A 24,410-nucleotide genomic window follows, 5' to 3' on the forward strand; every position below is an offset into this window, starting at 1 on the left:
AATATTTAAATATGAAATAAAATTATTTGTTTTTCAAATATCTCAATAGCTCACTTTTCATTTCTTCAAACGACAAATGATGCAACATTCCCTTCATTTGTTCCTCGGTTATATTCTTATTCAAAAATTGGCAAACATCTTCTATAACTTTTCTCAGATTTTGTTTCATACATTCAAAACTTGTGTAGAAAATCCAGGGTTCATTACGCAATGCATAAAATTCGGTTACATGTTCGGAATAGTTTACTGCTTTATCTTCCTGTCCAATATACTCGAGAACATGTTGTTCGAGCGTTTGTTCTAAACCAAATCCATGGCTACGTTTATAGTAATATAATGAAACTATATAGTCTTTTGGGTTGCGATAAACATAAATAGTCTATAAAAGACGAAATTTGATTATATATTATATTTCACAAATACTTATATACCTTTACCTTGTGTTTCTTGCACCAGAGCTGTTGTGGTAATAGCGGTAAAGGATCATGCGTTTTTATGAGACGTGGTGGCTTAAGTGATTCCACACTTTCAAAACCACGATCCAAAGCTCCGTGTAAAAGGTAGTCAAATCTGCTAAATGAAAATTATAGTATTATAGAACCAAGACCTGGATAGCTATGTCATATTACAGAAAACTCGGTTTAGGGCATGGATTGGTCTTAGCATGCACATTTGCCTAGTAAGGGCAATTTATCAAACAATGTATGTATCTACTTGAAAATGGTCTATGTGTGTTCAGCATAACATTTAATTTTAAGGTAAGTGGTGTTCTAAAAGCGTTGCTGATACCAACCAGCGCCGTCCATTAATTCGATATCAATGGGTCCTTTCAGCGCACACTTTTTTAAGTACGTCATTTGTGTAACAGATGGCCTAATGAACACGTTGAGCGAACAGAATGAAAAAAATTTGTGGTAATTTGAGGAAGCTATTTTCAAAAAGCCAAGAATTTTTTTTTTTTCTAGTAAAGTAAGCTCTGTTATGGTTTAGCTTCAACACATGGACACGTTATAATTAAATCAAAAAGATTAGTTTACTAAGACTAAAAACTGTATGTTTACATATAGAACTTCTCAAGTACTTGGTACTAACATTTTTTTTTTGGGAAGGTACAAGTCTTGCAAAAAACCATCACCTCCATGTGCTTGTGTGGCTGTTTAGCATGTGGAGGTCTAGTGGTCCCGAATAAACTTCAATGTTCTTAGTAGTTATATTAAATCGTTTCCTTTTTAATTGAGATCGAATTTCTTAACTTTTTCTTTTTGGTTCATATCATCCGAAAAAGCCACGAGAACATCGAGGAAATTGAGCTATTTAATTACGAAGTTAATTCATGGCGGCAATTTAGGTACATATAATATCTTGATTAGTTGTCCAACGACACTCGGTCAATTTTTAAACTCATAGCATCATCAAATCCCTTCTTGGCAAGAATAAAGCTACGAATTAGATACATATACTTGAAAGTTGCTTATTTATGAGTAGAATATAACCCTACCGAGATATTTACGCCCCGTTCTCGCAATGGCTTTAAGCTAAGAATAAAGTAGGAGTCTGCGATCGAAAGTGCTATCACTTTTAATTTTTGTAAACCCATGAAATAAAGTAATTGGATAATTCCACTTCACCGTCTTCGATTCGGCCAACTCAGATTGCCTTTACGCCCTCTCAACACTTTAACAAATATGGATAGATCAGCTTTTTTATACGCTAGTAGCTTTGTGGTATCCAGTTGAGTTCGCCAGTGCCTGCGTGAATTATGAAATCAGCCAGTTGCCAAGCATGCCCTTTTACCAAAAAGGAGTGAGATCAAACAACACCCGACCTCGCGGCGGTAGAGGCATGTTTTTTGGCAACCGCCTGACTAACTGTAATATGTATGTATGTTCATGCAACCTCTTTCTCGAAGACAACGGCTTACACCAATCTCATAGCAGCAAACCCTCTTCCGTGTTGTGCGAATGGTGCCTTTTATACAGGAACTGTAAATTTCTGCTCCTCTTCTATTTTTTTGTTTTTGCCTGATTTGCTCTCTATCACGCCAGAACGCTCTTGGGGATACTCGCAACGATTACCAAGTGCCATGCGGCAGCAACCGACACCAAGCTTGCTTGACAGTTTTCTTTTTAGAAATAAGCCTTAAAAGTAACTTAGCCCTGCCAGACAACAATAGCATTACTATCCGATCAAAGGTGCTTCAAATTCAGGAATCTTGCAACAAATATTGTTTTTCTAGGCTTAACAGTCGCAATGATTCGGACCACCTGGCCACGAGACCCTAGCAACCTTTTAAAACGACACTCAGTGTATTTGAAAATTTATTCCTCATAGCAATTTCCAGGTCACCGGCAACCCAAAGCAGGGGAGAAACAACACCCACCTGTGGCATACCCCTTTTTTCATTCTGCGCTTGCAGTATGCATATTGAGTCGCCCTGGTTGCAATCTTAGCAAATTAATATGACCAAATGCTTCAGTATAATCCTGGGGCCTTCAAAGTGGGGCCCAATGTAAAAACACAAAGCTCTAATAGAAAATCCATGTTCAAAATATGCACGACGCACGACGCACGGCCTAGTTGGGCATTAGCTTCTTCTGGCTTAGAGATATTTCATAGCTACATAGCTGTTTTGACTGCAGGATAGTTTAATTATCAAATCGTCAAACACAAACCACGAAAAACTCATTCTTAAGATACCCAATTTCTAAGCGTCGCATTCATACATATAAAAATATTTCATTTCATTCAAATACACAATATCACATCTTCCCACTTATCTTACCCTACATACGGGGATCTCACTTCCAAATGTTCATTGCACGCAGCTTCAAAATCGAAATTGTTCAACACCAACCACAACAGCTCTTGCATCCAAGTTGTACGACACTTTGGTAGTGTCACCAACCAAACGTCATCGTCCCTCACCTCCATATCGTGTACTTTATCAGTAAACCTCTGATCAAAACGTCCAAACGTTTTACGCTTGGACCAATCTTTTGGTAGCAAATTTGTTGGAAAGCTTTTCGGCTTCAATGGTACTACTTGTAGCATTTTCAAACGGACTTTGTGACTGCAATGTTTAAACGATAAATTTGACTTCCGATGTTAATTAAGATGCACTAGGAATATAAAACCAAAAGTCTTTGTCTTCAGCAGCTTTTTATTGCTACTCGTTATGTCATAAAGATTTATTGTGTTCTCAAGGCCTTTAAATGAATGCTTGTAGATTGCGAATTAAGGTAATTCATTTAGACCTTTACGGATAAGATTCAATCTTCAAAATTTTCTTTCAGTGTTTCACACTTAAACTGTGGCGGATTCACGGCGGGGGTAAATGGGTGAGAGTCCCGTCCCCCTCCCCAAAAAGCGATCACGACTGTGTAAATCTGTAACACAGATACCCATTTCGCCATAGGAATTTCTTCTCAAAATAATAAAACTTTTCTAAAAACAAAAGAAAAACCAATTCTACATCAATAGAAATTTTCCCCATTATTTTAAAACCTGATAAATAAAATTGAGGAAAAAATGTCTTTGCCTATTGCAAAAAATCCCCCCAAAGTCTATCTTCTGAAGAACATTTTTTTGAGTATCTATTTCATATTTGACACATTGTTAGCCATAACCGCTAGTGTCTTAACGTATTATTCACACGCGTCTTACAATAACAAAGTCTATATTACGAGAACTCCATGGATAAATTTTTAATGCCAATATATTCTAAAAATACCACACCTCAAAGTAACAGGGAGAAGGAATTTAAATTTGTATCAGCTTGAAAAAAAAAACAACCTAAACCAAGTAAGGACGGCACATCCGAAGACTTCATACCTTTCATGCGTAATCTCTAAATAATCGGCGGTATAAGGTAAAAAATATATAGTGAACAGATGTACATACCTAGGCGATTTTTAATATAAATATAAAATAAATAAGTAAGGAAGGCTAAGTTCGGGTGTAACCGAACTTTACATACTCAGCTAAGAGCTTTAGAGACAAAATAAGGGAAAATCACCATGTAGGAAAATGAACCTAGGGTAACCCTTGAATGTGTTTGTTTGACATGGATGTCAAATAGAAGGTATTAAAGAGTATTTTAAAAGGAAGTGGGCCACAGTTCTATAGGTGGATGCCATTTCGGGATATCGCCATAAAGGTGGACCAAGGATGACTCTAGAATGTGTTTGTACGATATGGGTATCAAATGAAAGGTGTTAATGATTATTTAAAAGGGAGTGGGCCGTCGTTCTATAGGTGGGCGCCTATGGGTGACCCTAGAATGTGTTTTTACTATATGGGTATCAAATGAAACGTGTTATTGAGGGTTTTAAAAGGGAGTGGCCCTTAGTTGCATATGTGAAGGCGTTTTCGAGATATCGACCAAAAGTGGACTAGGGTGACCCAGAACATCATCTGTCGGCTACCGCTAATTTAATATATATTACAAATGAGAAAGTTTGGATGTTTGATGTTTACATGTTTGTCTTTGTGCCTCAATCGCACAAGAACTGCTGCACGGATTTGGATGAAATTTGGCACACATATAGCTAATCGTCTAGAAGGATCTACTAGCTATATATTTTTCAAAAGCGGGGAGGTCCACGCCCCTTAGGGGCAGTAATAATTTAATTATTATATTTTTTCGTCTTTGTGACTGAATCAATCCAGAACGGCTACACGTATCTTGATGAAATTTGGGACACAGAAAATAGTCTACTAGTGAAATTTGTTTCGAACATGGAAAGGGGGGATGGGGGTCACACGACCGCTTCGAACAATTACTCTTTAATAATTTATACACATTATAACTTCATGTATACTGGCCTTCACCAATATTACAGATTCAATCGGTCAAATAAGTCGAGGGCTTAGAAAGTGAGAAGTGACATCCTCCGTCCCCCCCCCCCCTTCTCTACCCATCTGGTGTGAAGTCAATAAATTGCTATAACTCAATATAAATTTTCTCCTAAATCAACAGTTTTTGGTATCTGGCACTCCATCTGGGAGATCTAAACAATTTTGGAAAAACGATCAGTTCCTTCTCCTCCCGCCATCCGCCCTCCATCAATTGTTTTTATACTCAGTTGAGCAGAGCTCACAGAGTATATTAACTTTGATTGGATAACGGTTGGTTCTACAGGTATAAAGGAATCGAGATAGATATAGACTTCCATACATCAAAATTATCAGTATCGAAAAAAAATTTGATTGAGTCATGTCCGTCCGTCTGTCCGTTAACACGATAACTTGAGTAAATTTTGAGGTATCTTGATGAAATTTGGTATACAGGTTCCTGGGCACTAATCTCATATTGCTTTTTAAAATGACCGATATCGGACTATAACCACGTCCGCTTTTACGATAGCGAAAATTTCGAAAAACCGAAAAAGTGCGATAATTCATTACCAAAGACGGATAAAGCGATGAAACTGGGTAGGTGAGTTGAACTTATGACGCAGAATAGAAAACTAGTAAAATTTTGGACAATGGACGTGGCACCGCCCACTTTTAAAAGAAGGTAATTTAAAAGTTTTGCAAGCTGTAACTTGGCAGTCGTTGAAGATATTATGATGAAATTTGGCAGGAGCGTTACTCCTATTACTATGTATATGCTTAATAAAAATTAGCAAAATCGGAGAACGACCACGCCCACTTAAAAAAAAAATTTTTAAGTCAAATTTTAACAGAAAATTTAATATCTTTACAGTATATAAGTAAATTATGTCAACATTCAACTCCAGTAATGATATGGTGCAACAAAATGCAAAAATAAAAGAAAATTTCAAAATGGGCGTGGCTCCGCCCTTTTTCATTTAATTTGTCTAGGACACTTTTAATGCCGTAAGTCGAACAAAAATTTACCAATCCTTGTCAAATTTGGTAGTGGCTTAGATTCTAGGACGATAATTGTTTTCTGCGAAAAAGGGCGAAATCGGCTGAAGCCACGCCCAGTTTTCATACACAGCCGACCGTCTGTCCTTCCGATCGTTAACACGATAACTTGATCAAAAATCGATATATCTTTACTAAACTCAGTTCACGTACTTATCTGAACTCACTTTGTATTGGTATAAAAAATGGCCGAAATCCGACCATAACCACGCCCACTTTTTCGATATCGAAAATTAGGCAAAATGAAAAAAAAATGCCATAAATCTATACCAAATATGAAAAAAGGGATGAAACATGGTAATTGGATAGGTGTATTGATGCAAAATATAACTTTAGAAAAAACTTTGTAAAATGGGTGTAACACCTACCATATTAAGTAGAAGAAAATGAAAAAGTTCTGCAGGGCGAAATCAAAAGTCCTTGGAATTTTGGCAGGAGTACTGCTCGTGTAAATTAGCGGTACCCGAAAGACGATGGTCTGGGTCACCCTGGTCCACAATTTGGTCGATATCTCGAAAACGCCTTCACATATACAACTACCACCACTCCCTTTTAAAACCCTCATTAATACCTTTAATTTGATACCCATATCGCCCAAACACATTATAGAGTTACCTGTGGTCAACCTTTATGGCGATATTTCGAAAAGGCGTCTACCTATAGAACTAAGGCCCACTCCCTTTTAAAATACTCATTAACACCTTTAATATCGGGACTATTTCGGAATCATTGGGGGACCCTTTAGGGGTCATTTCATGACTTTTTCTGTATTATTTCGGGATCGTTTGGGGACCCTTCCTGCATCAATTCTTGAGGTATTGCCGGATCCATCAGGGTCAATTCGGGACCATTTTGGGATCATTTGGGGACCCTTCCGAAGTCATTTCTGGATCCGTCCGGGATGCCGTTGGAGTCATTTCGAGATTTTTTTGTTACTTTTTCGGGATAGGTTTGGGACCCTTCCGGGATCATTTCTGGATCAGTGCAGGATCTCATCGGAGTCATTTCCGGACTATTTCGGGATCATTTTGGGACCCCTCCGGAATCATTTTTGTAAGGTTTTCGCGATCCGTCGCGGATCCCCTCGGGGCCATTTCGGAACTTTTTCTGGACTATGTCGCGATAATTTCCGAACCCTTCCTGGATATTTTCTGGATGGTTTTTGAGCTCCGTCTGTGAGGGTCATTTCGGAACTTTTTCGCACATAATGCGGAAAATGCATTCCTTTATTAATGATTAAAGTGGGTGCATGGCACATCTACGAAAGAGCATACTGGAGCCCTTTTTAATACGCTTTTATTAGCTTGGCCTGTATCTATCTATGTATCTATGTATCCACGTATGTATGTAACGGAATCTGGAGTGGAGCCGAGAGCCCGGCAATGCAGATCTCCGAACTCCGTTGCACCTTTTGAAGCATTTTAAGATATATACTTTTAGCTAGTGCATGCCACCAGACCAAGGCACCATAAAGAAGAATCGGGCGCACAATGACTGAGCATTCCAGTAGGTCACCTTAGGGGAGAACCCCCAGGAGGTGCAAATTGCCCTCTTGCAGATGAAGAGTTCTGCTGCTGCCTTCTTGGGTTGCTCCACTATATGGTCACTCCATAATAGCTTCCTATCCAGAATGACTCCCAAATACTTGACTTGATCGCTAAACGCTAAGAACGTACCCCCAATTCTTGGCGGTGTAAGATTTGGTACTTTGTACCTCCTCATGAAGAGGACAAGCTCGGTTTTATCTGGGTTGACTTCCAAACCTTTGGCTGTGGCCAAGAGCGAAATTTTGGATAGTGGCCCTTCCATTAGGTTGCAAAGAGTTTGCCACCTAGCTCAGTTTTAATCTGCCTACGCGTAAGTAGATTGTATATAAACTCCACCAGGCACGCGTCAACCCCCAGATCAGCCAGCGCCGAGGTAATGGGCCCAGGGAGAACGTTGTTGAAGGCACCCGCTATATCTAGAAATGCCACCAGTGTGTATTCCTTGAGGTCAAGTGACCTTTCGGTAACGGATACCAGTGAGTGCAAGGCCGTGTCAGTTGACCTACCCATAGTATATGCATGTTGAGCTTGCGAAAGAAGCGATGGCTCAGTGCTCCTCCTGATGTAGTCCTCTAGGTGTCTTTCGAGTGCTTTTAGCAGAAAAGAAGATAAGCTTATAGGCCTATAATCATTTGGTTTAGAGTGGGAGGTTTCCGATGCTGGTACGTAATTGAGCCTAAGACAACCTATAAACATCCCTTTTATCCTGCGATTTATAGGGCTTGAAGGTCTGTAAAGCCCAATCGGTTCTTTTATCATCTGTGATTTCGCTTATTAGCTGATCATTAGGTGATCCTCCGCTAACAATATTTGAAGACACGCCCGCGCTTGCTGGGAAGTGTGTATCCATTAGCAAGTTTATGGTTTCAGCGCTGGAGTCCGTCCAGTGCCCATCCGGCTTTTGGACATAACTTAGCTGAGTTAGAGATTTCGATAGCACCTTCCTTAAGCGGGAGGCCGCGGATGTTTCTATCCTGCCGCAGAAATTCCTCCAGGAGGATCGGTTTTCACGTCCTACATGACTTCCTAAGCTTATCAAGATCGGAAGACCACTATGGTGGTTTGTGAGTTTCCATAACCTTTTTAGTCGGGCAAGCCCTATCTAAAGCATGCCTACATTTTTGACTGAAATTATTTACAAGCACGTCCAGCTCCTCCTCGCTCTCTGGGGCTCGCACCTCTTCAGATAGCTTTTTACCTATTATCTTCTTATAGTAGCCCCAGATCGTTTTTTTAATATTTTGTATGTACTTAGGACTTGTATGCGCCTGCGATATAGAAAAGCTTGTATATCTATGGTCACAAAATGAGTGCTCCTTTAGAACTCTCCATGAAACGAACAGGTCACTGAAAAATCTATGACCAGGGTTATGTCAAGGACCTCTTCGCGATTCCTCGTAATGAAGGCGGGGTCATTTCCCCTATTACATATACTTATATTAGTGCCTAAGAGATAGTTGAATAAAGACTCACCTCGGCAATTTGTATCACTGCTGCCCCACTGGGAATGGTGGGTATTGGCATCGCCTCCTAGTAGGATAAAGTCATTTCGTGGATTTGCTGCTCTCACGAGCTCCCTGAAATTATCCGGTGGTAGTGAGCCTTTGCGATCGTGCGCTAGATAGAAGGAAGCAAGTTTCAAGCTCCTCCCTAGCACTTCGACGCTAACCGCTGTCAGATCTCCGTCGCTAAAATTGGGTAGAAGAAAAAAATTAAGAGTAGACTTAGCCAATATACATGTGCGAGGCTCACCCTTTTCCTGAGCGCTATAGAGCTTATACGCTGGCGTCCGCAGGCCACACATCCTATTGCCAGTGATCCACGGCTCCTGCGGACTCCATGCCTACCGCAGGTGATGACAGGTGCAGTAGGAGTGCAGCTGATGCTGCTTTACAATGATGCAGGTTAATTTGGAGGACCCTGATCATAAAATGTTTGCGCTCTCCTCCGTGAGCGTCGAATCCAAGTCGTCATCCCCCAGAAGCTGACCCTAAGAGTACAACCTCCTGAGATCCAAGCTTCCAGCCGAGCCTGACGAAGCGTAGCCACTACCTTCCTCGCCCTCGTCTAGCTTCATCTCGTCTTCACTGGATGGGAGTTCAACCACCTCCGTGCGAGACTGAAGCTTTACCAAGGCTTCGACATCAGCCTTATAAATCTTAAGGCTTATATTTTTGAAGCCGTAGCTTACTTTGAAGTCCTGCTTTTTCAGCGCTTCGACGCTAGCGCTGTCGAGCAACAGGACTATCTGCATCGTGACCCATTAAGATTTCTCCACGTTGACCACCTTCCAGTTCTTGGTCGGTAGACCCGGGTTGTACTCCTGGAGCAACTCCAGGATGGCAGATGGGGCCGTTGGCTTCACTCGAACCAAGGCTCTAGCCCTTGGTCGTGAGGGGATATCACGCGCCGCCATTACCTTGAGGCGCGCGCCCGGATATACCATCCCTATCAGCGTGACGGCGGCCCTATAAAGGTTTACAGACCTGGCGTAGTCACAGGCAATTAGCTTGATATTGCCCTGGAACCACCCTGCATCGGTGTAAGATGGCGGTATACCAGGGCTGTATTTCTTAACCTTAATGGCTACCGTAGCGAGCGCGGCCCCGATCCACTTCGACTGTTGTTTCGGGATCCTGCCATCCTCGCTGCTCTCGTCTATAATGCCAATGATCTGCCGACCCTTGGCAATTTCGGCGAAAGGCCGCGTCCAGCCTCCCTGCGTCTTGGCCCTTTTCGGTGCCGTAGGGTTGGATTCATCCATGGACCGCTGGCGTTTCGAGGTTTCATCACACTCGACTAAAACTTTTAAAATTACTTGAACTAAAAAATTAAAAATAATAATAAATTTGAGTTTACTATCGTATTGGCTACAAAAATGCCATCAGTCATATCTTGATGAGGTACTAATAGTTCCTTATTGTAACTATTGATATGAACCTGTCTAATTACTTCGGATCTTCCGGGTATTGTAATGCTATTGATTGTTGGCTTATTTGTCATTTGTTTTACTATATCTTCTGGGTAATCGTATGGTCGTAGTATTAGGTTGTCCCCATTTTTATTACAATCTAAAATGCAATTATATTTTTTAATGAAGTCGAGTCCCAAATGCCATCACATGGGATAGGGAAATCATTTTCTACTATGTGAAATTTGTGTCGTATTAAAAGACTATCATCTGTTAGATCTGCTTTTACTGTTCCAAGTATGCTTGTTATGCCCCGGGCAATACGTTTTAAATCTGTGATCTGTGAGTTATTCATTGTGACATTACTGTGTAGCCATGAAGAAGCAAGCATCAGACATTCTGGATGTAGCTTGCTTAAGCTGCAGTCGGGTCAATATATGTATATATGTATGTACAGTTCATCACACAGTGTTCTGATGCACTCAAGCCGATCCATACATGTTTACTGACCTCCCGACCTTAAAGGAATTGAAGGTAAAGAAAAGGCTTATGAATATGCAAGGGAGGGTGCAGGACTCGAGGAATTGACTGTATAGGTCCCAATCTATTTGGGAGATATCAAAAGGAGTCTGGAATTGTATATGTTCCATCAAGCAGGAAACGCGGGTCCTCAAAATTATTAAGATCATTTGCAAACCCTCTGATACAACACTTACACGGTTGCTCATATCTCTAAGTTGTGGTGTCTGTCTTCTTAGACTTGAAACGGGCCTTTGAAACAGTTGATAGACGGGAATTGTTGAATGTTTTGTTCAAAACTGGTGTCAGAGGTAAGACTTTGGAATTGTTCCGAAGTTATCTCAGTGACAGAAAGCAAAGAACGGTAATTGGAAACGCAGTCTCATCGGTTGTGGATGTAGATATCGGATTGCCACAAGGTTCAGTACTTGCACCGATACTATTTACATTGTACATAAATGATATAAAAAATGCTTAAAATATTGCAATATACGTCTATTTGCGGATGATGCACTGCTCACCATCAGTGAGAAATATGCCGACTGTGCAATGCAGAAAGCACAAGAAGATCTTGACTCTCTATACAACTGGTTGTGCCTTAAAAAATTGAAGTTAAATATAGATAAGACTAAGTTCATGGTATTTTGCAAAAACCAGAACATCATACGTAATAACGATTTAAACAATATAACCATGAAGATAAAAAACAACTTAATTCAAAGAGTAAATGAAATGAAGTACTTGGGAGTTTTAATTGATGAAAACATTTTGGAGAACATATAAATTATCTTGAAAGAAAAATTGCGCAGAAAATAGGATTCATGTACAGAACATGTAAACATATTAGTCAAGGTCATAAAATAATGGTGTATCGTTCAATTATTGATCCGCACTTTATACATTGTCCTACAATTATGCTGATAGCGAGTGATATGCAAATTAAAAGACTACAAATACAACAAAACAAGGCAATGCGATTTATATTAAAATGTCCCCCAAGAACATCAAAAACTATAATGCTGAATCGGTTAAACTGGCTCAGTATAAAACAGTCAATAAGTTACTTCACTTTGAAATTTATACATCATTTAAGATTAGGAATGCTACCGAGTTACCTGAGCAATAAAATATTATATAATCACGAGATCCATAGTTATGGAACTAGATACTGCAATAATATAAGACTGCCTAGAGTAAGAACAGAGTTCGCAAAGAAGACTTTAGAATACACAGGGTACAAAATGTACAATGAACTACCTACTGAGATAAAAGATTGTGAAAATATTAAAAAGTTTAAAGTAACATTATTTTTATATTGTAAAACACTTAATATTTAATGGAACAAATGTTTACTCAACATCAACTAGGTCTTAAAGACCGTAATAAATAAATATAATATTAATAATAAAGAAAAAAACTTAAGGCTCATGATGGACATACTAATGAAACACTGATTTTTGGTGCCAGTTCAAGGCTCCAGGTACTTGAGGCAGCCGTAGTCGAGGCAGCAGATAAGGTAGGATCTAGAAAACTTCTGGTATTTTTCAGGAGCAAGGATTTATTTTATAGCATTTATTTTTTAAACTTTTTTATTTAGGTTGACTTGGCAGGCTGGCTGCACGGCCGTTGTGAACGAATTTTGTAATTACAATTTAAGTAACTTCCAGATAAGCTTGAAATTTGAAATGTAGTTCAGAACCGGATGGCATTGCAACCATATGAAAAAAATTCCGATAGGTGGCGCATGGATCGAAATATTTCAAAAAATCGTGTCTGTGGTTCGATTTGGCTCATATTTGGAGCAAATATTCCATACAGTCCGGTAGAAGTGACATCAAAATATTTTGGAGTTCGAGGAGGGACAAGCATACGTGGCGCTGAGGCGTGTAAAGTATTTGGAAGAATTATGTGACCTAGATTGTAACAAATTGTCAGGAAAGGGTCCTTGTAATAATGAGTCACTAATTGAACTAAATAATGTGAGAAATAATAGGCAATTAAAAACTTGAATAAAAAATTAAAAATATATATATAAGTTAAATGGTTTTATTGAAGTAATAATAATACTATAAGCTAGAAAATAATTAGGTAGACCCCACGTCCACAGAAAAGATCCCGAGAGCGGAAATGGAAGCGTTCTCACGTTTATCATATACCACTCAGTGCAATAAAATTTATTTGATCCGAACATCGGCCGCAGGGACAGTATCCTAGAATGTCACGGCATCTGGCCACCTGCCTATACTCTTTTCGCTCGAGCCAACCGGCGACTTCATCATTACCGAGAAACGCACTTTCATCAACTTTAAGAAAGGGAAGTGGGATGACTACAAATCCTTTACAGATAATCGCCTTGCTGTCCTCCTTATCCCGAATGATGCTCGCCAAGGGGAACGTGCTTTCCGTAAACTTATTGAATCCGCCTCGGCTCGTTTTATTCCCGGCGGAAAAATTCCCGAAATCTGGCCTCATTTTCCGGCGGAGGCCGCAAATTTAACGAGAGAACTTGGCCTTATTAGACAGCACGACTCCGGCGAACCCTGCGAGCGCATTTTGCAGAGAATATGTAATACATTATACAGTTGACAAAATTAGACGGAGTGAGTGGCAACACAAACATAAATACAACGCGTCCCCAATTACCATCACCGCCAAAGAGGTTGAGGATACCATCGTTCATGCTAAACCATCTAAAGCAGTGGGCCCAGACGGCATAGCAAAAGCTTTTGATACGGTCAAAGAAGGGACTCCCCTTCCCTCAAAAGGTGGACGGCAAATTATCTGTCTGTTCGGAAAGCATCGGTGCAATTCAGGAACGTAACAACAAAACCAAGAAGAATTAAACAAGGGGTGCCACAGGGTGGTTTCCTATGTTGTTGTTGTTGTTGTAGCAACGCTCGCCCCACCTAATGGCCGCGACCGATCACAAATTGTCATCAATATCCTCTAACGGGAGTCCAAGGAAACTTGCCGTTTCAACAGGGGTGGACCATAAGGGGTGTTAGAGGCGTTGGTTCCACATTACAATTAAAGAGATGGTTGGTGTCATGTGGGGACACATTGAAAGCAGGGCATACATTTTGTATGTCGGGGTTGATTCTGGATAGGTAAGAGTTTAACCTGTTACAGTATCCAGAACGAAGTTGAGCAAGAGTGACACGCGTTTCCCTGGGGAGTATGCGTTCCTCCTCTGCGAGTTCTGGATATTTTTCTTCAAGTACTGGATTCACCGGGCAATTCCCGACATAAAGGTCCGACGCCTGTCTATGGAGTTCACCAAGGACCTGCTTGTGTTTTTTCGCTTCATACGGCTGGGTTCTCAGGTGCCGTATATCCTCAAAATGCTTACGGAGATGACTCCTTAGGCCCCTAGGCGGTGCTGGTTCGTCAATCAGATGTCTGTTGGGATGCCCAGGTTTCTGGGTATTCAACAGAAACTGTTTGGTCAGCATCTCATTTCTCTCCCTGATGCGGAGTATTCTCGGCTCATTATGCAGATGGTGTTCTGGGGACATAAGAAGACAGCCCGTGGCGATTCTGAGAGCAGTATTTTGGCAGGCCTGTAGTTTCTTCCAGTGGGTGGTTTTTAGGCTTGGCGACCATATGGGTGACGCGTAGCACGTAATCGGCTGGCTAATTGCTTTGTATGTGGTCAAGAGCGTTTCTTTATCTTTTCCCCAGGTACTGCCAGCAAGGGATTTGAGGATTTTATTACGGCTCTGAATTCTTGGAACAATTGCGGTTGCGTGCGCACCAAAATGTAGATCCTGATCGAACGTCACGCCCAAGATTTTGGGGTGTAGGACAGTCGGTAGCGTAGTGCCATCGACGTGGATGTTCAATATGGTCGACATTTGGGGCGTCCATGTTGTAAATAAGGTCGCGGAAGATTTAGTCGGTGACAATGCCAGGCTTTGCGAGGCGAAAAAACTGGAGAGATCAGGGAGATAGCCGTTTATTTTATTGCATAGCTCATCGATCTCTGGGCCTGGGCCTGTGGCCTTTATTGTGCAGTCATCGGCGTAGGAAACGATTGTGACTCCTTCCGGTGGTGAAGGTAGCTTAGATATGTAGAAATTAAACAAAAGCGGGGATAGGACACCACCCTGTGGCACCCCTTGTTTAATTCTCCTTTGTGTTGATGTTTCGTTTCTGAATTGCACCGATGCCTGCCGACCACCCAGATAATTTGCGGTCCACCTTTTAAGACATGGGGGAAGGGTAGACCCTTCCAGGTCTTGCAGTAACGAGCCATGGTTGACCGTATCAAAATCTTTTGATAGGTCTAACGCTACGAGTACTCTTCTATGGTGGGGATATTGATTCAACCCGCAATTTATCTGGGTGCCAATGACATTTAACGCGGAGGTAGTGCTATGGAGTTTTCTGAAGCCATGCTGATGAGGGGCTAGCTGCAAATGTGCTTGGAAATAAGGGAGCAAAATGGCTTCAAGCGTCTTTGCCACTGGCGATAGGAGAGATATCGGACGATATGACTCACCTACGTTAGCTGGTTTCCCAGGCTTTAGTAGCGGGACCACCTTGGCCATTTTCCATTTCTCGGGTATGACAAAGGTGGAAAGAGACAGGTTGAAGACATGCGCTAAATATTTGAAACCCTCTTTCCCTAGGTTTTTAAGCATCGGCATGGCTATGCCGTCTGGGCCCACTGCTTTGGATGGTTTAGCGCGACCAATGGCGTCCTCAACCTCTCTAGCGGTGATGGTAATTGGTGACGCGCTGAGTTTGTGTTTATGTGCGTGTTTATTGGCTCTCCGCCTATCTTTGTCGACCGTAGGATGCATTATATATTGTCGGCAGAAAGCGCTCGCGCATTTTTCCGCATTCGACAGCACCTTATCGCCAAAGGCGATGGAAACTTTGTCTTTGTGCTTAGTCGGATTCGATAGGGACTTTACGGTGGACCAAAGTTTACCTACACCGGTAGAGAGGTTACAACCTCTTAGGTGCTCTTCCCATTTCGCCCGCTTGTGTTCGTCCACAAGCAATCTGATGCGTTGGTTTATATCCCTTATTTGGGGGTCGCCTGGATCAAGCTGGCTTATAAGGTCGCGTTCCCTCGCTAAGCTCGCGGCTTCCGCCGGGAAGTGGGGCCGGATTTCGTGAATTCTCCCGGCGGGAATGAAATGTGCCGAGGCGGATTTAATGACCTTACGGAAGGCACCCTCCCCTTGGCGGGCATCAGTCGGGATAGGGAGGGCAGCAAAGCTGCTATCTGTTGCAGATTTATATTCTTCCCACTTTCCTTTTTTGAAGTTTATGAAAGTGCGTTTTTCGGTGACGATGAAGTCGGCGGTACGCTCGAACGAAATAAGTATGGGCAGGTGGTCGGATGCCAATGTTACCATCGGCTACCAGTTGACGCAGTTTACGAGTTCTGCGCTCACGATTGAGATATCTGGCGAGCTATGACAGCTTCCTACCATACGTGTGGGGGCGTCTCTGTTTATTGTGCAGAACGTCGTTTCGTCTATTTGATCCGCCAATCTAATCTCACCCCTACTGTCCGCCCGCAAGTTTGAATGCCATAGGTCGTGATGGGCATTGAAATCGCCTAAGATAATGCGATTGTTGCCAGTGAGTAAGGCCTCAATATTAGGGCGGTATCCACTGGGGCAACAGGTGGCAGGAGGGATGTAGATGTTGATAATTTCTAGATTTGCATCGCCTGACCGGACAGATAGGCCCTGACGTTCTAAGACATTGTCCCTGCGGTCGATGCCAGGATCAAATATATGATATTGCACAGAGTGGTGTATAATAAACGCGAGGCCGCCTCCATTTCCGCTCTCGCGGTCTTTCCTGTGGACATTATAACCAGAGCAGGTCTGCAATGCAGATCTTGCTGTGAGTTTAGTCTCTTGAATCGCAGCAATGCGGATGTTGTGCCGCTTCATGAAATCGACTATCTCCGTAATCTTCCCAGTTAGTCCATTACAGTTGAACTGCAGAATTCTGAAGTGCATGAGGGGTGACGCCGCCACTCTAGGGGTAAGTGACGGGTGACTACGCCTAGGTTGTGGAAGGCCAGGACGCAATTGCTGTTGTGGCCTTGGGACTGGGCGCCCTTGGGCAAGCATTGGGGTACCCGGATGATTTGGGTTTGCGACCTGGCAACATGGCGCGATGAAACCCGTCGAGAGGTTGCCGTCGCGGAGACCAGAACATCTAGGAAAGTGGCACCACCCAAGGCAGGAGCTGCATTGAGCGGATGTCGCAAACCTATATATTCTGTGCTGGCAGACGGTACAAACGGAGGCAGGGACTAAGAGTCTGTTTCCCTGACCTGCACGATTGCTGCCAGAAAAGAGGGGGGGAGAAGAAGACGGGGGCAGGGGCTGATGCTCAGCATTGCTACCAGCTCTACTACGAAGGTAGTAGTTATGAGTGGTATCAGCTGTTTGAGTTGTTGGCGCCGTTGGGCGCGAGCAGCAGCGGGTACTTGTTGTGGCTTGCTGAGCAGCGAAGCTGCTGGAAGGCAGTGGGGATACGCTTAGGCGTAGACTACGGGACGCCCTTGGGCGTGAGCAGCAAGGAGCCACAAAAGATTTATAAAAGTTACGTGGACGTCGGGTTTTGGGATCAAGCCCAGAACAACCTGTCCGATGCAACCATCCCTTGCACGAGACACACTGAACAGAGTATGACCGTCCTAAAAAGATTCTTTTCTGGCAAATGCAGCAAAACCATTTCTCAGGACCGGGGTCAGGAGACGGACCCGGATTGGGTTCGATACCTTCCCGGAGTAAGAGAATATGTAGCAGTCCTGCTGCAAGGAGCTGCTGGGAGGATGACAATTTGTGGGAGGGACGAAACAAATTAAATGGGGTCACACTGAAATGACAGTCCTTGGTCGGGAAAAATCCCGAGTCGCTCCGGTACATAGAACCGACTGCCTTGGGAAGCGGGTGGTTTCCTATCCCACAGGGTGGTGTCCTATCCCACTTTTTCTTAATTTCTGCATATCAAAGCTACCTTCACCACCAGAAGGAGTCACTATCGTTTCCTACGCCGATGACTGCACAATAATGGACACAGGCCCAGGCCCACAAATTGATGAGCCTCGTAACAAAATAAAGAGCTATCTCCTTGATCGCTCCAGTTGCTTCACCTCGCGAAACCTGAACTTGTCACAGACTAAATCATCGGCGATCTTATTCTCAACTTGGATGCGCCAAATGTTGACCATATTGAACATTCACGTCGATGGCACCAATGCTACCGACGACTTGGGTGTTACGTTCGATCAGGATCTACATTTTGGAGAGCATGCAGCCGCAATTGTACCGAAAATCCAGAGCTGTAATAAAATCCTGAAAACTTTCGCCGGCAGCACTTGGGGTAAAGATACCACTTAATGATATCCCCAAAATGGCGTCGGACCTCAATGCGAGGAATTGCCCGGCGAATTCAGTACTTAAAGAACAATACCTAAAACTAGCAGAGGAGGAACGCACACTCCCGAGGGAAAATCGCGTCACTCTAGCTCAAATTCGATCTGGGCACTGTAACAGGTTAAACTCTTATCTATTCAGAATCAACCCCGACATACAAAATGTATGTCCCGCTTGCAGTATGTCCCCACATGACACCAACCATCTCTCCAACTGTATTGTGGAACCAACGCCTCTAAAACCCTCCTCTCATCATGGTCCACCAAGTTGAAACAGAAAAGTTTCCTTGGATTCCCGTTAGAGGACATTGAGTACAATTTGTGATTGGTCGCACGTATTGGATGGGGCGAAGCACTGCTACAACAGCAACGACAACATAATATGGGATCAAGGTACGTGTTAGAATAAAAATTAGCGAAACCAACCAGCAACTCAAGGCAAACTTGTCAACTACTTCTAAACTCAAATCTCTTCCAGGGATTTCTTACACTCTAGTACCCTTTTAGATGTTGCGCTATGATAGATTAAATAAAATCTTTATTTTATGAAGGAGGAATTTAACTCAGTTATTATTGATTAAAGATCGATTTGTTAATATAACATAAGTATAACTATCACGATCCCTGATTATAAATGCCACCATAGTACCGTTACCAGAAAAATATTTCATACCGCAGTCTCAGCATCTAGCAAAAGCAGTTCATTAATGCTCAAATTATAACGCTCGAGATTATTTTTTATCCACCCATCCACTTTGGCTATAACATCAGCCGACAACTCGTCTTTATAGCCACCTGATAAGCCACGGCGTGCGAAACTGTGAGGAAATTTATATATAAATTGAGAAACTATTTTATATATTATGCTCATAATTACCTAGTATATACGTAATTTCCCGCATAATACTTGGCCCGCAATTGCTCAAATCCCCAATGCTGATTCACTTTGGGGTTCTCTGCAACGAATAACAAATGTATTAATCATACAAGTTATACATTAGAGTGGCCTTATACGACTTTAAGGGTTTCTCCAATTGTTAAACTCCAGAACTACTCATAACATTAATACCGAAGAGTTGCAATTTTCAGGAAGAAGTCTGAAAAACCATAACACGTAGAGTCCTCAGAGGCCAAACGGCATCCCAGTAGAAGTCACTATAGAAATTTTAAAAACGTGATAAGAGGTCCTGCCAGATATACATATTTAACTAACATTTTCCCACGGCACAGTTCGCACGAAGAAAATACGACAAAAAATGATTGCGAGTGAAGAGTTCCTTCTTACCAGGGACTGAAGAAGTCATCACCGTAAGCAATATGAGGAAATACGGCATCTGAGGACTCAGAACCCCGTTCTTAAAAAACACCCTAATCTCGCAATAGAGGAAAGCAACCTACATAAGAAGACGCGCATTACTCTATCTCAACTTCGAACTGGATACTGGAACAGGTTAAACTCTTACCTATCCAGAATCAACCCCGACATTCATAATGTATGTCCTGCTTGCAACGTGTCCTTACATGACACCAAAGCTTCTAACACCCCCTTTCATCTCCTGAAAACAGATAGTTCAGAAAAGTATTGTGTATTTCAAAATATTCCGAAATTAAAAGGAAAACAATGACTCCATAAGTAGTCGCGAAACGGGCCCGAAATTATCCATAACATACGGCCGAAATATTTTTAGACTTGAAACAATCTCCAAAAGCCCAGAGAAAGCCCGGGATAACTTAGAGAATATCTAAAATAAACTGGACCTAAGCCCGGAATGATCCTGTAACTACCCGAAAACTGTCTTCTTTTCCAAAATCGTTCAGGCGGAAATCTATATGAAGCATGATCTTATATATATTTTTTTAACGTAAAAGGGGCGGTGCCACGCCCATTTTCACAAATTTAATAATTTTCGCATTTACTCCAGAAGAGGCGGTAGCTCTATACATAAAGCGAAAGTTTACAGTAAAAACGTATTTAGAAATACGATCTAGGGCTAAACAAAGACATGATGACATTTACACATCATATGAATTCCTTGGAAAAGAAAAAATTGCATGCTATCCTCCAAAGAAGTCGATTCTTATAACAGATCTGTCAGCGGAAGTCCACCTGCAGGCGTTGATGGAAAAAACTCTTGAAGGAACGGAAAAAAAGATTGTTGAAGAGAGAAAAAAAGATTCAAAGAAGAAAGGGGTTATTAGTGGCTCTTCAAAGAACAAGGCTTTGGGACGACCAATGATAGCAACACAGCCAGACGTTTTTTCCAATGCCCTTCAAATGCTGCGGAAATAACGGGAGTTGACGAAAATTTAATTAATAGATTTGCTGTCATACTTTAAACTATTTCATCTGGATTCGGGATTGATTCCGAAGCATTTCGAAAGTATGCCATTTTGACCACCAAAATGTTTGTAGATTTGTACCCATGGTATTACATGCCATCGAGCATTCACAAAATTTTGATTCATGGGGCAGACATTATTAATAAAGCAGTACTTCTAACAGGAAAGCTCTCAGAGGATGCACTGGAAAGTAGAAATAAAGATGTTAGCTACAGGCGAAATATTGCAAGAAAGATGTCTCGTAAATGTACAATGGAAGATTTATTCAATATATTATTTTTGTCGTCCGATCCCCTAACATACTCTATTTCATAAGAGAACTCAAATAAGTTTAAGGCAAATGGGACATTCGACAAAAAAGTACTTAAACTATTGTCAAACCCAGAAGCGAATTTTGATCACGGCTCCGACATCTCAGACCTAGATTAAGAGTTCGACTCCAGTTTCAGCTTAGATTTTTTATCGACTTAGATTTTTTGATTTTGATTACATTTATTTAAGTTTATTGCAATTACTTATTACTACATACAACAAGTAAGGAAGGTTAAGTTCGGGTGTAACCGAACATTCCATACTCAGTTGAGAGCTATGGTGACAACATAAGTGAAAATCACCATGTAGGAAAATGAACCGAGGGTAAAGGCTCCATTACTGATACTTAGCATAGACTTGACTTGACTTGGCGTAAACTTGGCAACTTAGCCACGATTATACTCCACTTAGCGCATACAATCTGGCATCATAATCAGGTTTGAAATTTACTTTTAAATAAATGTCAATTTGTATTACAAAATATCAAAATGACATGGAAACAAACAAATGGCATCTCAAAATGTAAACGTCACTTAGAACTTACATAGAAAATCAAAATTCAACAGACTTCTAAGTCAAGTTAAGTGTTGCCAAGTTTTGAGTAATCAGTAACATGCACTGTTCATTTAACATAACTGTAAGTGACAGTTCTCAAGTCAAGTCAAGTCTATGCTAAGTATCAGTAATGGAGCCTTAACCCTGGAATGTGTTTGTATGACATGTGTATCAAATGAAAGGTATTAAAGAGTATTTTATGAGGGAGTGGGCCATAGTTCTATAGGCGGACGCAATTTAGGGATATCGCCATAAAGGTGGACCAGGGCTGACTCTAGAACTTGTTTGTACGGTATGCTTATCAAATGAAAGATGTTAATGAGAATTTTAAAAGGCGTGGGCTTAGTTCTATAGGTGGACGCCTATTCGAGATATCGCCATAAAGGTGGATCAGGGTTGACTCTAGAATTTGTTTGTACGATATGGGTATCAAACGAAAGATGTTAATGAGCATTTTAAAAGGGAGTGATCCTTAGTTCCATAGGTGGACGCCGTTTCGAGATATCGCCATAAATGTGGACCAGGGGTGACTCCAAATTTCCTTTGTACAATATGGGTATCAAACGAAAGGTGTTAATGATTATTTTAAAATGGCGTGGGGCTTAGTTCTATAGGTGGACGCCTTTTCGAGATATCGCCATAAAGGTGGACCAGGGGTGACTCTAGAATGTGTTTGTACGATATGTGTATCAAATTAAAGGTATTAATGAGGGTTTTAAAAGGGAGTGGTGGTAGTTGTATATGTGAAAGCGTTTTCCAGATATCGACCAAAATGTGGACCAGGGTGACCCAGAACATCATCTGTAGGGTGCCACTAATTTATTTATATATGTAATACCTCGAACAGTATTCATTCCAATATTTCAAGGGTTTTTTATTTCGCCCTGCAGAACTTTTTCATTTTCAAAGTTTTTTTCTAAAGTTATATTTTGCGTCAATAAACCAATCCAATTACCATGTTTCATCCTTTTTTGTATTTGGTATAGAATTATGGCATTTTTTTCATTTTTGGTAATTTTCTATATCGAAAAAGTGGGCGTGGTCATAGTCGGATTTCGGCCATTTTTTATACCAATACAAAGTGAGTTCAGATAAGTAAGTGAACTCAGTTTAGTAAAGATATATCGGTTTTTGCTCAAGTTATCGTGTTAACGGCCGAGCGGAAAGACAGACGGTCGACTGTGTATAAAAACTGGGAGAGGCTTCAACCGATTTCGCCCTTTTCACAGAAATAAGTTATCGTCCTAGAATCTAAGCCCTACCAAATTTCACAAGGATTGGTAAATTTTTGTTCGACTTATGGCATTGAAAGTATTCTAGACAAATTAAATGAAAAAGGGCGGAGCCACGCCCATTTTGAAATTTTCTTTTATTTTTGTATTTTGCTACACCATATCATTACATGTTGACATAATTTACTTATATACTGTAAAGATATTAAATTTTTTGTTAAAATTTTACTTTAAAAAAAAATTTTTTTTAAAAGTGGGCGTGGTCGTTCTCCGATTTTGCTAATTTTTATTAAGCATACATATAGTAATAAGAGTAACGTTTTTGCCAAATTTCATCATGATATCTTCAACGACTGCCAAATTACAGCTTGCCAAATTTTAAATTACCTTCTTTTAAAAGTGGGCGGTGCCACGCCCGTTGTCCAAAATTTCACTAATTTTCTATTCTGCGTCATAAGTTCAACTCACCTGCCAAGTTTCATCGCTTTATCCGTCTTTGGTAATGAATTATCGCACTTTTTCGGTTTTTCGAAATTTTCGATATCGAAAAAGTGGGCGTGGTTATAGTCCGATATCGTTCATTTTAAATAGCGATCTGAGATGAGTGCTCAGGAACTTATGTACCAAATTTCATCAAGATAACTCAAAATTTACTCAAGTTATCATGTTAACGGACGGACGGACGGACGGACATGGCTCAATCAATTTTTTTTTCGATCCTGATGATTTTGATATATGGAAGTCTATATCTATCTCGATTCCTTTATACCTGTACAACCAACCGTTATCCAATCAAAGTTAATATACTCTGTGAGCTCTGCTCAACTGGGTATAAAAATATGCTCTTCTTTATGATAATACATACGTTTTCTCTAATGAATTTTTTTAACTTTGATATAACCTTTCTTGATTTAAATTTATTTAGCTCAATAAAAACTTAAAAAGTGGTGAAATAATAATAAATGTTTACAAATAATATATTTATTTTTATGTAAAAGCCTTAGTTGGTGAGTAGAGCTAGAAAAATTTATTAATTATTCCAATCGTGACTTTAGCTCAGCTAGGTTGATATATCACACTGTGGGCCGGGACACATATTCAAACCTAAATATATGAAATGAGCACGAGTTTACATATAGTACAACCAAAAAATGGTCTCCTGCGCACCCGTGCTCATCTTGCGCGCAACCAATATAAGGGTGCGAACATAATGAGCGCTGAAAGCCGAGCCGAGATTGTTAGTGCGATAAAGATATTATCAACGCGATAAAACTGATTACATACAAGTGAATACAAATAAGCTTGTGTATAACACAATGAACGCCGACAGGAGCAGAGGGCAAAGCCGACGAGTGCGAGAAAACTGTTTCGAAGCGTTTTGCGCGCTTTTTTGCATTGTTGATGTTTGCTTTTTAGCGTGCAGTCGTGTTTTTTAATGGTTTGAAAATAAAAGAAATGGATATCGATCAAATAATAAGTGAAACAATTTTTTTTGTGTAATTGGATGTTTTTCAAATTCGTTTGTGTTAAAAATTGCATTAGTCACACTAATTGCATTAATCACACTAAGAGAAGCAAGATACTCTTCATCGGATGAATCCATTACCGTGTACAGCAATTTTATAAACACAAATGAACAACAAGAATAAATGGCATAAAAGCAAAACGCACAGAATTTCAGCGCTGAT

At 41.0% G+C, this 24,410-nt stretch overlaps 1 protein-coding gene across 3 annotated transcripts in view; it reads right to left on the reverse strand.

Annotated features, from left to right (window-relative positions):
• Positions 1 to 437: 437 nt before the first annotated feature.
• Positions 438 to 24,410, reverse strand: part of LOC137245516 (sulfotransferase 1A3-like) — a 36,556-nt gene continuing 12,583 nt past the window's right edge. For 2 of the 3 annotated variants that reach the window (XM_067776317.1, XM_067776315.1), the window contains exons 4-5: positions 19,161 to 19,239; positions 18,911 to 19,101 (exon numbers count right to left, since the gene is read on the reverse strand). In XM_067776317.1, the coding sequence (XP_067632418.1) occupies positions 18,951 to 19,101; positions 19,161 to 19,239 (230 nt within the window). In that variant the 3' untranslated portion in view covers positions 18,911 to 18,950. Of the gene's footprint in view, positions 571 to 18,910; positions 19,102 to 19,160; positions 19,240 to 24,410 lie in introns of those variants that run through there. The other variant, XM_067776316.1, reaches the window with a different exon arrangement.

This window comes from Eurosta solidaginis, chromosome 3 (assembly GCF_040869045.1).
Source record: "Eurosta solidaginis isolate ZX-2024a chromosome 3, ASM4086904v1, whole genome shotgun sequence".
In the NCBI taxonomy this organism is placed as follows: domain Eukaryota; kingdom Metazoa; phylum Arthropoda; class Insecta; order Diptera; family Tephritidae; genus Eurosta; species Eurosta solidaginis.